General features: G+C 37.7%; 1 protein-coding gene across 9 annotated transcripts in view; it reads right to left on the minus strand.

The window, feature by feature from the left end:
- LOC136872018 (uncharacterized) overlaps positions 1-14,761 on the minus strand; it is an 811,539-nt gene that overhangs the window by 11,022 nt on the left and 785,756 nt on the right. For all 9 annotated transcript variants that reach the window (XM_068227292.1, XM_068227293.1, XM_068227294.1 and 6 more), the window contains 3 exons: positions 12,724-12,825; positions 5,065-5,652; positions 2,429-2,554 (listed from right to left, as the gene is read on the minus strand). In XM_068227292.1, coding sequence (XP_068083393.1) covers positions 2,429-2,554; positions 5,065-5,652; positions 12,724-12,825 — 816 coding nt within the window. The remainder of the gene's footprint in view (positions 1-2,428; positions 2,555-5,064; positions 5,653-12,723; positions 12,826-14,761) is intronic.

Genomic DNA, 14,761 nt, shown 5'->3' on the forward strand with positions numbered 1-14,761 from the left:
TTGGGTGGTGAAATAAATATTCGTAGCAGTACTTTGACTTCAAAAGTAATGTAGAAACCTGCAAGCTAATACGGACTCTACATCTGATCTTAGAAGGCTGAATGAAGAAGAGCAAGCACATGTACATGGCATTCATAGATCTAGAAAAGGAGTTTGATAGGTAATGTTGACTGATCCAAGCTCTTTCAGATTCTCAAGGTGATCGATTTTTTTGTACAGATTTTTGATAACCCTCCTTTTCTACACTTAATTTCAAACTGCACTAATGAGAATCAATGATATGAAAGAGAAGCAACTCTCCAGAAAGGAGAGTAGTAGGATTGGAATTTTTTTTCCCCTTTTTGAAAGTATCTGTATAGAAAAGCTATAAAAGAAACAAAACATTATTCACACATATGTACATACATAATAGACTGTTATGACTTTCAGCAAACAGTCTGCAAGCCTCTGAATTTGCTAAATGTCTCCACAAGCCTCTATTTGTAAACAACCCAGAGGCCTCGTTTAGTTCCATACCTCTTATTTTTAATTCATTTGAAACCGAGTCTAAAAATCATTGTCTTGCTCTCCCTCGAGTTTTCTTACCCTCCATGACCAAGTCCATTATTCTCCTTCATTCCCTCAAATGACTCCACCGCCAAAGCTGGTTTATGCGTAATGCTCAACCTATAGAGTTCATTCCTAACTTAACCTTTATATCCCCATTCATGGTTTGTGGTTTGGGTTACTGTAGTCACGTCCTACTTCGTGAACTATGGGCAACAGCTGAGTGGCCTAGTAAATGGTCCTGAGAGTTAGGATATCAGTTTCTATTGAATAGTAGTGGGCATCTCGACATATACTGAGTCATGGCCATCCTTGTGCTCAGGCAACTAGGAATATACAATTCACTGGTAGTCCCTAACCCATTAGAGGAGAGTTTCTCGCTGGGATTATGTGCAAGTAGAGTGACATCCTGCTTCACATAATTTTTTACGAGCATGCTGAGAACCTTTTAAGCAAGCCTCAGACCTATGGGAGTAATAGAGTCCCACTTCCATTTGACAGGCGAGGGACTCCTTGGAGAAAACTTGATGAATGAAATAGAATTCGACGGGGAGCTATCGATATTAATGGGGCTTATGGAAGAAAGAAAGTAGAACTGGCTGAGTCAGCAAAGACGATGCATCTGGAAGTGTTAGGTGTTAATGATATTCGGGTAAGGGGAGATAATGAGGAAGAGATAGGAGATTGATTATAAAGTGTTCTTAATAGGTGTAAAAATGGGAAGGGCAGAGTATGAGGTAGGACAGTTCATCAGGAATACTACTCCACCAAACAGTTTCTGTTAGGCATGTAAATGAGCAAATGATGTGGGTAGATTTGACAGTTGGAGGAACTGAGATGAGAACTGTCTCACTCTGTTCACCATGTGAAGGTGCCAATGAGGAAGAATTTGACAAGTTTTATGAAGCACTGAGTGACATCATAGTCCGGGTCAACAGCAAGGATAGGATAGTGCTAACAGGCAATTTCAATGCGAGAGTTGAAAATAGAAGTGAAGGATATGAGAAGGTGATTGATAAGTGTGGGAAAGATATAGAGGCTAGTAGGAATGAGAAGTGTTTAGTGGACTTTTGTACTAGTATGTGGTTATCAGTTACAAATACATTTTTCAAGTATAAGACTATTTTCTACTACACACGGGAGGGCATTGTTCCCCATGACAGAGCTTATGCTCCTAGGAACCTTCTCAATAGAGATATTTGTTGTAGTAATTCATATAAAATTTTACATACACAGAAGAAGATCAGTGTAGCTTACAACAAAAGTATGGGTACTTCTTGGTCTTGTTCTTCTAGCTCCCTGGGAATTCTTTTCAAGAATCTATTTTGATATTAAATGCTGTCAGGACCTTAGCACAGTGTGTGAGCTATCAATTTACGTTTATATTCTTTTATCTGAATTTCAGATGTGCACTGCTGGGAGCATTCCCACAATCCTTAATGCAAATTAATTTCAGGCCTTCACACTCTTAGGATGGTTTTCAAACATTTGTTGATGGAAGTCTGGACTTTGCATGTTATACCTTAGTAGTCATGAACATTATATGAGAAGCAAATCTAATTCCTTGTAATTCAAGGTAAATGGCAAACCCTTAACACTACACAAAGCCTTAGCAACCACACCACCCATGATATAACACGCATGCATATCACCCAGGTGAATGCTTGACTATCAAGCAAACAAATTTATATTCAAAATCAGTGACTAATATAAGCAAGAAAAATATTTCCTCTTTGTGTAAGAAATTTTAAGGACCTACAACTACTAGATTGTGCCAAGCTAAGCTCAAGTGAGGGTGAAACAGCAACACATGTGTTTCAAGCTGCATGAAATGCTCCTCACTTGTACAGGGCTATCTGCTGGTGCGTTTTAAGTTGCTAACCTCGCGTACTGGTCGGTTCGGACTCAGACTGTTCAGCATACTGGGGCGACCTGTTGTCAAGACAGTCCTCTCTGCAGGCAAAGGGGGTTGTTCAGGTGTCTTCCACCTTGGAGCAGGACTTGGGCACTGAAAGAAGAGAATTTCACTAATGTCAGTAAATTGGCATAGCAAGTCTCATTAAAATTCTGAGAAGTAATAAAGAAAGCTCTCACAGGAAGAATATATAATCAGAAGTGCTGGATTTTGGGGCAGGCTGACTAGCCTGAAACCTGCACCACATTGGAGCCCAGAAACAAAATAATAAAATAACAAAATTTACAAGTTAAATTAACCCCAATAAAAGTTGTGAAAGTTTTTTTTGAATTAAAATTAATTAAAATCAGGCTTTTAATAATGACATATTCAACTATTAAGACCCTAGAAAGTGACATTTTAAGGAAGATACCTCTTGAAGACATCATTAGTTCATTTGCTAATAAGAAATGTAGAAATGGCTCTTTAAATTAGTGTCATGCTATGTATATCACAAAGTTTCAATTAACAGCACATGTAATAAATTATCCTTTTCTTATTGTACTGATAAAAAATGATTTCTTCCATATCATTATTAGATGACTGTATACCGACATTACACAGACAAACCAAATACTGTACAAACCTAAAATGGTTGATTTATTCACAGTTAATTAGTCATGATTTATTTAGGGAATTCATGTCTTAAGAGTTTTAGCACTCACATTTCAAACAAATCACCTTCAAATTTTTAGTATTATGTTTTATTTGTTTAAAATGAAGATGGTTAACAGCATAAAAATTAAAGCCATTTATAGTAATAATGAGGATAGGATATTTTGTACAAAGACTCTTTCAGAATGGGTGGGGGGGGTGAACCCTGGCTTCAACCTAGGGCCCCACACACTCTAAATTTGATGATGATGATGATGATGATGATGATGATGATGATGATGATGATGATGATACCACTTCAGTTAACAGGCTGAAGACAGTGTGAAGTGAAAGTAGATACTTGGTTCACAGAACTTTATGAAAGACATGACGTGTGGAGAAGAACCCAACATCTACAGACTCTGCAAATTAAGACCTCAGAAGCCAATATTGTTAGGGTATGAATGATTTGCTGGAAGATTGGAAGAAAGCAAGAGAATACTAGCTAAGCTACTTTGGGAAGATATCTACCACGAAATTCCTCCACCCACCAATTCCAAACACGAGGGTCATTGAAGGACCCATTAACCAAACCAACGTCACCAAACTGAAGACTGCTTCAAAGCAAACAAAGCCAGGTAAAGCCATTGACCTAGACAACCTTGTAACTGAGCTGTGGTGCTGTTAAAGATGGGTTTCAATAGGTTTCTTAACACTACTGTTCAATCAGATTGTTGAGGAAGGATGAATGCTGACTGACTAGTAACTGAGTATCAATGGACCTACGAGGCCCATTCAGGAAGTAACACCTGAAAGTGCCACAATGCAGCAATGGTGGTCTGTGTAGGTCTGTCTTGCAGAGGGGTACAGGAGGAACATGTGACAACATTCTGGTGCATTTGCAGTTCTGTGAGTAATTGTATTTTATGTTAGGGCTGTGCAAAGGTAAACATGGCGATTGTGAGGAACATACAGTTATTGTGACACATTGTGAAAGCTGTGGAGAGAAATACAGAACAAGAGACATGGAAAGCTTAGTGTAGACAAAATGTTCTTGCACAACAACGCTCTTTTGCAGCAATTCGGGTGAGACATCTTTGACCATCCCCCATACAGCCCTGACCTCATGCCCAGAGACTTTCATCTCTTTCTCCAGAGATTTCTGCTTTTAGACAGGATCATTATATTGATAGTTGCATCATGCTTCAGGCCTTTGGCAGCAGAGATATACTGTATGACAAAGGCATTAAAATGGTGCCATGCTACAGAAAGTGCTTAAACAAGGGAGGTGCATACATTGAGAAATAGAAGTATCACTGAATCTACAGAAAGAAAGTGTCATATATGATGTTCCCATTTCTTTTTATGGTCCATGGGAACTTACTTCTTGGATGGGCCTCATATCTTCGAAAAGAAGTCCCTTCGAATATGATAATTACTTCCGAATCCAAGTTCTAAGCCATATGATGAAGATCTTCAAACACATTCTGGACAAACAGATTTATAACATCATTAAACTTACCAAGAATAAAGCTGGATTTGTGAATAATTGCAGCATAACCCATGTTTCCAGTTGAGAAACAATGAGAGAAGAACAAAGCCTTGGCAAAAGATATTATAGCTAGAAAGAAGGAATTTTTGGCAATGTAACATACTGTATTTACAAAGCATGCTTTGGATGATAAATTTTATATTCACAACAGCAGTAGTTTGGTTTCAAAGGGAATATAGGAATCTACAAAGCAATACACGGTCTATGCCTTATCTTAGAAAATAGAATAAAGAAGAGCTACATTAATGGGTTAGCAAATTACAGAAGTTATTTTACTGGCATTGGGTGCTAAACTACAGACAAAGCTCCCCATGAGCAGAAAAATGTGAATGGATTTTTGAATTATTAAGGAAGAAGTAGTAATGATATATGTTGCCTCTATATTGTTGTGAGGCAATTTTGCTCCCTAAATTCTTACCTTTGGTGTGGACGTGGAAGTAGAAGAATCAGAATCGGCCATTGATGAAAATCGTTTAGTTAGTTCCTTCACAGATGGCAGATTGCCGAACTCACTGTCAGTTGAAATAACACTACTTTCACTTGGACTCTCTGATCTCCCTGAACCATTCAGACAGGCTTCAATATATTGTTCATCTAGTGAATGTTTCTTATCAATGTGCTTTATGTCCCCATTTCTTGCCTCATTATGAATTTCTGGACTCTTCCTTTGCTCCTGGTAAGCAGGAAATTTAATCTGTTTGAAACTGGATTTCCCGTAAATTGTTTCTTGTTTTAGATCATCATGTGGAATTTGCTGTCGCTTTGAAAAATCTTTTGATTTCTTTACTGTATGGTTTTCTTCTTCTCTTTCATCAGCGACATCATTTATGATTACTTTTGTGAATTTATGCAAGTCTTTGGGAGAGTCAGAGTTGTTATTTGGTTTATTGCTTTCTGCCACGTTCTTGTATGGATCATTCTTTGCTACAATGTTCTTATACCATTGTTCATTACGATTAATTTCCTTCTGTAAACGAGCAACTTCATTTTCAACAAGACTGGACACCTGAAAAAGGAAAACCATGTCAGTGGATTATACATTGGCCTATATAATTGTGAAATATAATTTTTTTCTCGATTTGGTTTTTAGCAACTTGTAACATTTAAAAGATATTTTAAATATGGATTAGTTCCACTGGGTAATCCATAGGTCAATATTGAAAAACTGAGTGAAGAAGGACCTTACCAAGGAGTTAGGTTCATTTGAAATTTGAACCTTCAGTCTCACATTAAACATTTTCTAAAGTCATAGAATTATGAACAGAGAAGCTGTCAAAAGAATGAGAAATCAACAGCAAATTTTAAGTGTAAATTAAAAGAAGGGAAATGGCATATATTTTTCATATTATGTTAAAAAAACACGAAGTTATTAAAGAAGGTAAAATAGAAGGGAAACATGGCCCTTGATGGTGAACTTTTCTGTGCTGTCCGTTACACAATGCTGTGTTCAACCTTACAGTATGTAGATGGAAATAAAACTAGGGAGAGAAACAGGAAAATTTGCTTGGTACTAGGGATTATTAGTTTATAAAGTCCTCAGTAGAACAACTTATTGGTCCTTCTATAAAAGGAAATTCCATTCCTAAGTGTTTCACAGCTTAGTTTGACACCAATTTCTCTGGCTGTTTAAGGATGGTTCCCAACCAGCAATGTAGCTTGTCTCTGCAAACAGGGAGGCATGGAGAGAAATCTAGGAGGGGGGTGGGGGGTGGAAGGCATTTCCAAGATCAGAAGCTCACGACGATACAAACTTCATCTCATTTTTAAACAGTTATTGCTATCCCCAGATTCTCAATAGAGTAAGCCATGCAAGAAGCTCTTCCAATCTTATTCAGATCGAATATACAGCATTTTCATAGAAACACACTACCTTACTTAGAATTTCACACGTGCTGACTAGAAATGCTGGCAACTGGACCTTGCTAGCATGAGGTCAGAGATTACCCCAGCGCCCTTCTAGATGCGAACCTACCACCTGTGCACCAACTTCCACCCACTGTAGCTTAATTACAATAAGCTACTTGACAATTTTACTGCCATTACTTCGCAATGCTATGAGAATAGAATACTCTTCCTCAGCCTGAAACTTGCTGTCAGTCAGTGCAAGTGAACAGTACACTATGTTCCACAGATGGATTTCGGTGCATTCTGAGTAGCGGTAGTTATTGTTTTTAGTGGTAAATGTATTGTTATGAATACAACTCCGTCTGTTTCATTACTTTAATTTATTTCAGGATGATCCAAAAACACTCTCTCTCTCTCTCTCTCTCCCTCTCCCCCCCAATCAGCTATGAATTGGTCACACTAATTACTGTCTATTTACAAGTCCCTCTTCCTTACGGCACAGCAGGCGTTCCAGCCCGTTGCTATACTTGCGGATGGTTAATCCTTACTTTCACTTCCCCAAGTCCAGTCACTTCATGCAGCAGCTGTGTACAGACCACTGGATCTGAACACAGGGCTACGAGACACTAGACACATGATGACTGTTTGTTGGTTCGACTCCAGAGACAGTCCAGTAATTCATACAGTCACATGCAGTGAACAAGTAAACAGTTCATCAGTAGTGAACAGCAGGACAATACAACAGCGAACATTAAAACAGGTCCATTTAACCTCACACTCACGATAGCGGCTTCCCTCGCTAACTCATGCTGAGCCTCAGTCCACAGAAATACGCGAACACATAGTACAGTCTTCCGTTCTGTCATCTCCAGCCCACCCACTCACTGGTCTCTCCGACACCACACAACATTTCCTGGTTCAGACCTCGGTGGGACACTATTGACAGCCAACACCACTGTTGCCCTCAGCCGAGCCACCGAACCCTAACACACTGAGTCTCACATTGACTCCACCACAGAGCCCAACTGTGTCCGACTGTCCGCGGCTAGCCTCCCTTTTTATACCTCAAGTGATTTGAGCCAGAATTTTCGCGAGGTGGCTAGAGGCAGAACATTCCCATTGAATCTCCAAAAAGCTTGCTGGTAAGCTGGCCGACGAGAAGAATACATGGAAAGGCCGCCCCCACCCCACAAGTCGGCTGGGAGATCCCACATCGTTTGAGTCACTATCCCCTTCCTGGAAGTAATGAAAGGGGCTACCACTGGGCTGGCACATAACAGTAGAGTCATAATCATGGACAAGTGGCTGCTTCACGATGGTAAAAAGTGAACCCATGGAAGCATTTCTTTGAGTGCCTGTTCTCCAAGGATATAAGCGAAAGAACAGGATGCAAATTTAGTTGTATGTTCACTTTCCACATCTGCTTCAGCTCTCTGCTGAAGTTAATTATTCAACAAAACAAAAGTGTGCAAATATCAAAATGATTACCTAAAACAAGGTTTCACTAATATTCCTGTGAACAACCAGTGTGTTCTTTGCTTGGATATTTTAGCCAACAATAGTTGGAACCCATAAAACTTGCAAGACACTTCCAGACAAAACATCTAAATTAAGAGAGTAAACCTATTGACTTTTTCAAGTGCCATAAATAATTTTCAAATTCCCAGTAAAGCATGGTACAGTTTCTAAGAAAGCACTAAGAGCACCTTAGAGGTTTTAAATAGCTTCACTTGCTGTCACAGGTGGCAGTTGCTGTGATTATGACTGCACATTTACCACTAAAAAACTTAACTACCCCTATTCAGAATGTGCAGAAATCCATCTGTACAGCACTCGCATTGACAGCACAGAAGTTCTCGTGAGCTGGATTTTTATGCAATCTAATGAGAAGGAAGGAAGGAAGGAAGGAAGGAAGGAAGGAAGGAAGGAAGGAAGGAAGGAAGGAAGGAAGGGTATAGGGGGTATGCAATGAATTTTATGCCCCAGAGGGGAGGGGGGGCAAAAAAGTTTGGGGAGAAGTGGTCTATAGCATTGCTTAGAAAGAGCTCTTGCTGATTGTCACAATATTTATTATAGTAACAATTATATCTGAACAGTCCATCTTTTCAATATAATTTCACTATAAATTTATATTGTGATCACAATTCAATTGGGTCAAACATGAAGTTCATACTTACAATGTTTATTGACATATATTTCTTGACAAAATTAATTCTGAGTTGAAATCACATCTTATACTATGGCTCTAAATTAAGCACAGCAACCAATTAGATGGCAATTACTGTATGGGGAATGCAATCCAGTCCAAGGTAAAAGGCACAGTATCAGTGTGTTGGTTGTCGTAGGACAGATATCCTAATTATGATAAAACCTTCAATAATCGTATTTTGAAGTTTTATGAGGAGTCAAAAGTATTATGTTAATATATTAATGTTTCGTGTCCCTGGACGTATAACGTCAATATGCATATCTGGCTTAACATAGCAACGGACGTACTAAGACGCAGAGACTTCCAATATGGCGTCAAGTAACATCACCATTAGGTCTCTTGTGTGAAACATGTATATGTTCTTTGTAGATTGTTTTATGAGGAGCGATTGTTTTTTAAGTAGGAATAATAAAGTTAAGCCAGTGGTGTTTAAAAAAGAGAGGTTGACGAGACTAGGATAAGTTTCGTAGTGACAATAAAGTTGTTTAGAAATTAGTAAACGTGTTCTCGTGTGATATTTTTATTTAGTAAATTTCAAAAATCGCATATAGAGAATGTTAAATTGGCGACCGCGCCAGGACTTCAAAACTCAGCAATGAAGATTGATCAAATGACTGTGGTGATTTTACGGAAAGCGCTGGCATCCCAAGGTTTACCGAGGGCTGGAAGCAAGGCGGAGTTACAAGAAAGGCTGCGCCAGGATTTGATAGGCAGTTTTGACTTCGAAGTCATCTCAGAGAAGGAAACCAACAACTGGGTAGGCATTATGCTTTCACAACTAACTACTTTGATCGAGACACAATCTGAAAAACTCGAAGGGAAAATCGAGGCCCAGTCTCAAGAAATAAAAGGCCGAATGAATTTCTGGGTCAAAGATCTAAAAGAAGATATTTCAAAAATTAATGAAAAAGTCAACAGCATAGAATTAGACGTAGAAAAGGTAGTAAGTGATATGCACCCCTTGGAAAACAAAGTCAAGAAGAAGAAGAAAGGTGAAGAGAAAACCAATTCAGACGCTAACATTGCAAAAGATCAAGATTCTAATGCTCATTCTACAACTGAAGAAGGTGAACGAAAGATACCTGTGTATGATCTGTCCTGCCCTCATTGTTTAACACAATGTGTCATGGTACAGGAGTACAAAATGTACCTCTATCCATCTAAACATGTAAGTGCCATGAGGAAACCTTCATTATTACATAAGCAGACCTTGCAGCAAATGCATACGAGTCAACGTCAAAAGCAATGCATTCTAGAGGAAACTGAAGAACGAAGAACGAAGTTCTGTGCCATTTGTAAGCTCAGTAACAAGATTGAATCTTTGTTTACACATTCAATACAGCAATGTTTTATGAACATCATCTGCTTGGGTTCAACCATGTAGCATAATATCAAGATATATAAATGTGCCATCAAATTTTTCATTTTGTATATGTTTTTCTACAAACTGTTGGAAAGGAAGTACCCCATTTGTTAATCCAAATAATATTCTACAAAATTGATACTCATAATATTTACCATTGGTCTCAAATGCTGTGCAAGAGTGGTTGTCTTTACAAGTTGGACTGTACCAAATATTTTATACTGAACTACTCTATATATATCAACAGTATATTGATTAATAGTGCTAGAATAATCAACACACATGCCCTTCTTGTAGTTATCTTTAGATATAAGCATTATCTGTGCATGCCATGGAGAACAACTTTCCTTAATAATGTGCTCATTGTCATGTAATTTCACTGTCAAACTTTTGATCATCCTTTTATAATCATCTAGTTTTGGTAGCAATGTGTTTACAGTTTGGTAAAAGGTTATTAAATAATTCAACATCAGGAACACTTGCAACATCTCAAGTGGCAGCCTAGCACCACTGAATTGTATAGTAACTATTTCATGTTCTTTTAAAATTATTATGGCATCAAGAAAACAATGAGGTAGTTTGATATTTTTATGTTTTGAAATGTAAAATGATCTACTTTTAGATTCACAACACACCACTCGCATAGGAAGTGTAATTTCTGAAGTGTGCAAGTCCTTTCACTTCGTGATGAGGGTACTAAAGGGCAACAGTTCCCAGCCGAAGGTGCTGGCTACTTATCGCTTACCAGGTCAGACCTGGAATATGGAGCAACCGTATGGGACCCATACCAAACAAGGCTCATCAATGAACTAGAGATGGTACAGCTGCAAGAATCGTGCTTAACCCTTTGCTGTACCTAATGCTTCATTGCACTGGAGTTTTATGACTCGTGTGCCATGCTGAGTACTACGAAGTGCTTGTCACACATGCAGTCATTAAAAGTGTGTTGACAGAAATATTGTAGGGTCTCTTAAAACCATGCTGTATTCCCATGACTCAGCAAGCTTTCGGCCCCTTGTTGACAGTATTTCACAAGCAGATCTAGTTTATGAACATCATATTCTGATTAGAGACTATTTATGTTCACTTTCACACTATGCCATCTAATTATCGCGGATAAGTGTTGAAAGGTTTGAAAAAATGCGAAACTGGAGATACATTAGAAATTAGTGGAGATAGTGAACATTCTACTCTTCTTTTTCTACCACTTTTTCTCACATCTGTGGGGTCACAGGTGCGAACTGCGTCGCACATATGGATTTGGCCCTGTTTTATGGCTGGATGCCCTTCCTGATGCTAACCCTATATGGAGGGATGTAATCACTATTGCGCATTTCTGTAGTGGTTGGTAGTGTTGTACTTGTCTGAATATGAAGAGGAGAGTATTGGAACGGACACAAACACCCAGTCCCCGAGCCAGAAGAATTAATCAGAAGCAATTAAAATCCGTGACCCGGCCGGGAATCGAACCTGGGACCCTCTGAACCGAAGGCCACAATACACTGATCATTCAGCCAATGAATCAGACAGTGAGCTTTCTACTTGGAGTTCAAAACATTATTTTGATGAATGTAGTTGCGATAATGCTTCCGAAAATCATGAAAATTATGAACAAATATTGTGTGAAGAGCGAGGTAAAACAATGCTGGTCCAAATTACGATTTACCTTCTGGGAGTTCAGAATTTTTTTAAAAGATTTATTTATGGGGTAGGAATTTTATGAGCTTGTGGTAAAGCAGATGAATATTCATGCCGAATATTTACTGGCACTGTTGATACTACCTAGCAAAACACTGTGTATGAAGGTGTTCTAATTTATATGGGTTTGGTTTTTTTACCTGAAAATGATTACTTTCTAGTAGACTTTTACTTATGCCTGCTAGTAAGGCAGACAATGATACTGAAATGGTTTAGGAAACTTGGGGAATATTTAGATTAAAAATTAGGGCAAGTACAAATATATATGCACTGATCATTTAGAAACAAAATGAAATACCTTTATTCGTTTGACTTCTAGTTATGATTTTTGTCACTTTGGGAGTGGTGACTCCATCGTACTAACAGCCTATATCTGCTTCATTCATTACATCCCTGACCCGGTCAATGACTGGAAAACAGGTTGTAGGTTTTTTCATTATGATTTTTCTCATGGCAGTATTGATCAAAGACATAATATGAAGAAGAATTTAATTATTTCTTGAGTGAAGGTTTATGTTTTCTTGACTATACATGTTGCTTGTAACAATGATATCCCTTGCCCCAAGATAATCTTAGGTTTTAATACATGTTACAATTCTGATAGTAAGGAACCTTCAGCCTAAGGCAAAACTACAATGCACATTCATCAATTTGAAGTGGACAAATGTATTTGACTGCAGATCACTCATCTTAGTTCTTATATTTTAAGAAATGTTTCATTTTGGAATTTTTCGAAGCTTAACATTTCATTTCATAGTAAACACTCCAGAACAACAATCCAGTCAATTTTACTGCTTATGTACTGTACAATTTGCCACAAAAATACATCAATATGCATTGTTTTTACTTACCAACAATTTCGTTTTGTAAATTTAATCTCAGCAGGATTTGCCTGAGCTGTACATACACATAAATACAAATTTTAGAAAGGAAGATCATTTGACTATTATATAGTACTATACCTGAATTTTGTTTTCATGGTCTTCTTTAGCTGGTTTCTCTTTGAGTGCATGATTCCTTTCACTGTTTGTAGAAGTAACCTCATGATTAAGTTTTGAATTTTCCTATGAACATAAAGAAGCAGTGTTCTTAAATAAACATACAAATTACTACAATGTTAAATAAGTTATAATTACTGCTGAACACATTTTTAGTGTAACGTTCACTTCAAGCACTAAAGAACTTCAGCAAAATTTACTGTTATCTTTATTTCTGGTTAACAAAATATAAATTTTGTTTCTTGATGATAAGTTTCACAATGTTCTGGGACTTCTTTTACCATTGAAAACAATATTGTATTTAATACCACTTTGTTAGACCTGTTGCCATTTTACTAAAGACTAGTTAAACATTTGGTTTCACAGGTATCAGACTTTCAAAACATCTGTGGTCATGAATCAAGTTGACATTGTATTTCACCCAGGTAAAACTGAACATAAGAAATCTCCTCTCTCTATTATTCATACTTTTATAATTAATGCAAACCGACAGAGGATTTTTGTGAATCAAGCTTTTGTTCATAAGAAGATAAATTAGGGATTAGAATAATTCATCAAGGGAGATGTTCAATCAATTTTCAGCTTTGTTAAAATTGTTAAAGAAGAGACTAGGTAAACTGATAGTGAATCTGCCCCCTTCAGTTCAGTGGTGATATAACAAAGTACTGTTCATTGAAAAAAATTACACCATTAGAATGTTGGCCAGCAGCGTAGGAGAGGTGGTATACAATTTCTTATCACTCGTTTGCATGCCAAAAGCATGGATTCAATTACAAACCTCTCCGCAGTGTTCATATGGAGTGAGGTATGCGACACTGTTGATGGTGATTTGTCCATTGAATGGGAATGTTAAGCCTTGAGCAGATCCCTTGGTGCTATTTGACTGGAGTAGACTATGTGCCGCCACTGGGTTTCACCCTCTCCTTTCCTACTATCATGTATCACATCGTTCATTTAATCTCGTTAACTCCTCTGATGAGGTTAACGTCGGGAAGGGCATCTGGTCATAAAAACTCGCTACGAAGATTCATCTCATTTCATACCTAACCCCGTAAAGAAACGGGCCAAGGGTTGGACATACATATATACAAACAATATAAAATGTTTTCGAAGTAAAGGTTTATCAATTTCGGAATACAAACTGCCCCTTTCCCATTGATATTTTGAATGTCAGTTGCCAAAACTAATCACATACTATTTCCAGAAATATGTGTATTTGTTGTTAGAATCAAAATGTAATATATCTGAAATTCTGGGAAGAATTTAAGAATTTCTGGAAAAAATCTCTTCTTATTTTCAAACAAATATATTAAATAATGTACAGCATTAACATACCAAGTTCTTCTAGTAAGAATGATTTTGTAAATTGATTGATAAAGCCCTCGATTTTATTACATCAGTTTGTTTCATATGAAATATCATCTCTCAGAATGAGGTGGTTTTCCTACTAAACATCACTGTCAGATGATGCCAACGTATTTCGTAGAACAGTTAAAAATATCCCTACATGTGTGCATGGAATCATTAGAGTTTTAGTTTATAGGGTGTTTGCACTTCACTGCTCTTCAGGAAGGGAAACTTCTCATTCTCGAAAAGAACAGTAACATATGATGAAAAAATTGATCATCATCATCATCATCATCATCATCATCATCATTGTACAGTTCCAGTTTCCCAGGTACACTGTTAATGAGCCTCTTTCACTTCTTCCTGCCCATACACAACTTGTCATAGAGAACATCATTCACTGTCCATCCTCTGGTAACTAGATCAACCTTGATCATGTCCATCCATCAGCTTTTAGGTCTTCCTGCAGGTCTTTTTTCCACCACCTGTCTTTCCAAATTTATTCTGGCTGTTCTTGTAGGCTCCATTCTCATCACATGCCCATACCACCATAGTCTGGATGTGCCAATTCGGTCTAATAGGGACGTCTTTATTCCAGCTTCTTTCCTCACTTCCTCATTTCTTAACATATCCATCTTGGGTGTTCTGGATGGTG

Source organism: Anabrus simplex, chromosome 4 (assembly GCF_040414725.1).
Source record: "Anabrus simplex isolate iqAnaSimp1 chromosome 4, ASM4041472v1, whole genome shotgun sequence".
Classification (NCBI taxonomy): Eukaryota; Metazoa; Arthropoda; class Insecta; order Orthoptera; family Tettigoniidae; genus Anabrus; species Anabrus simplex.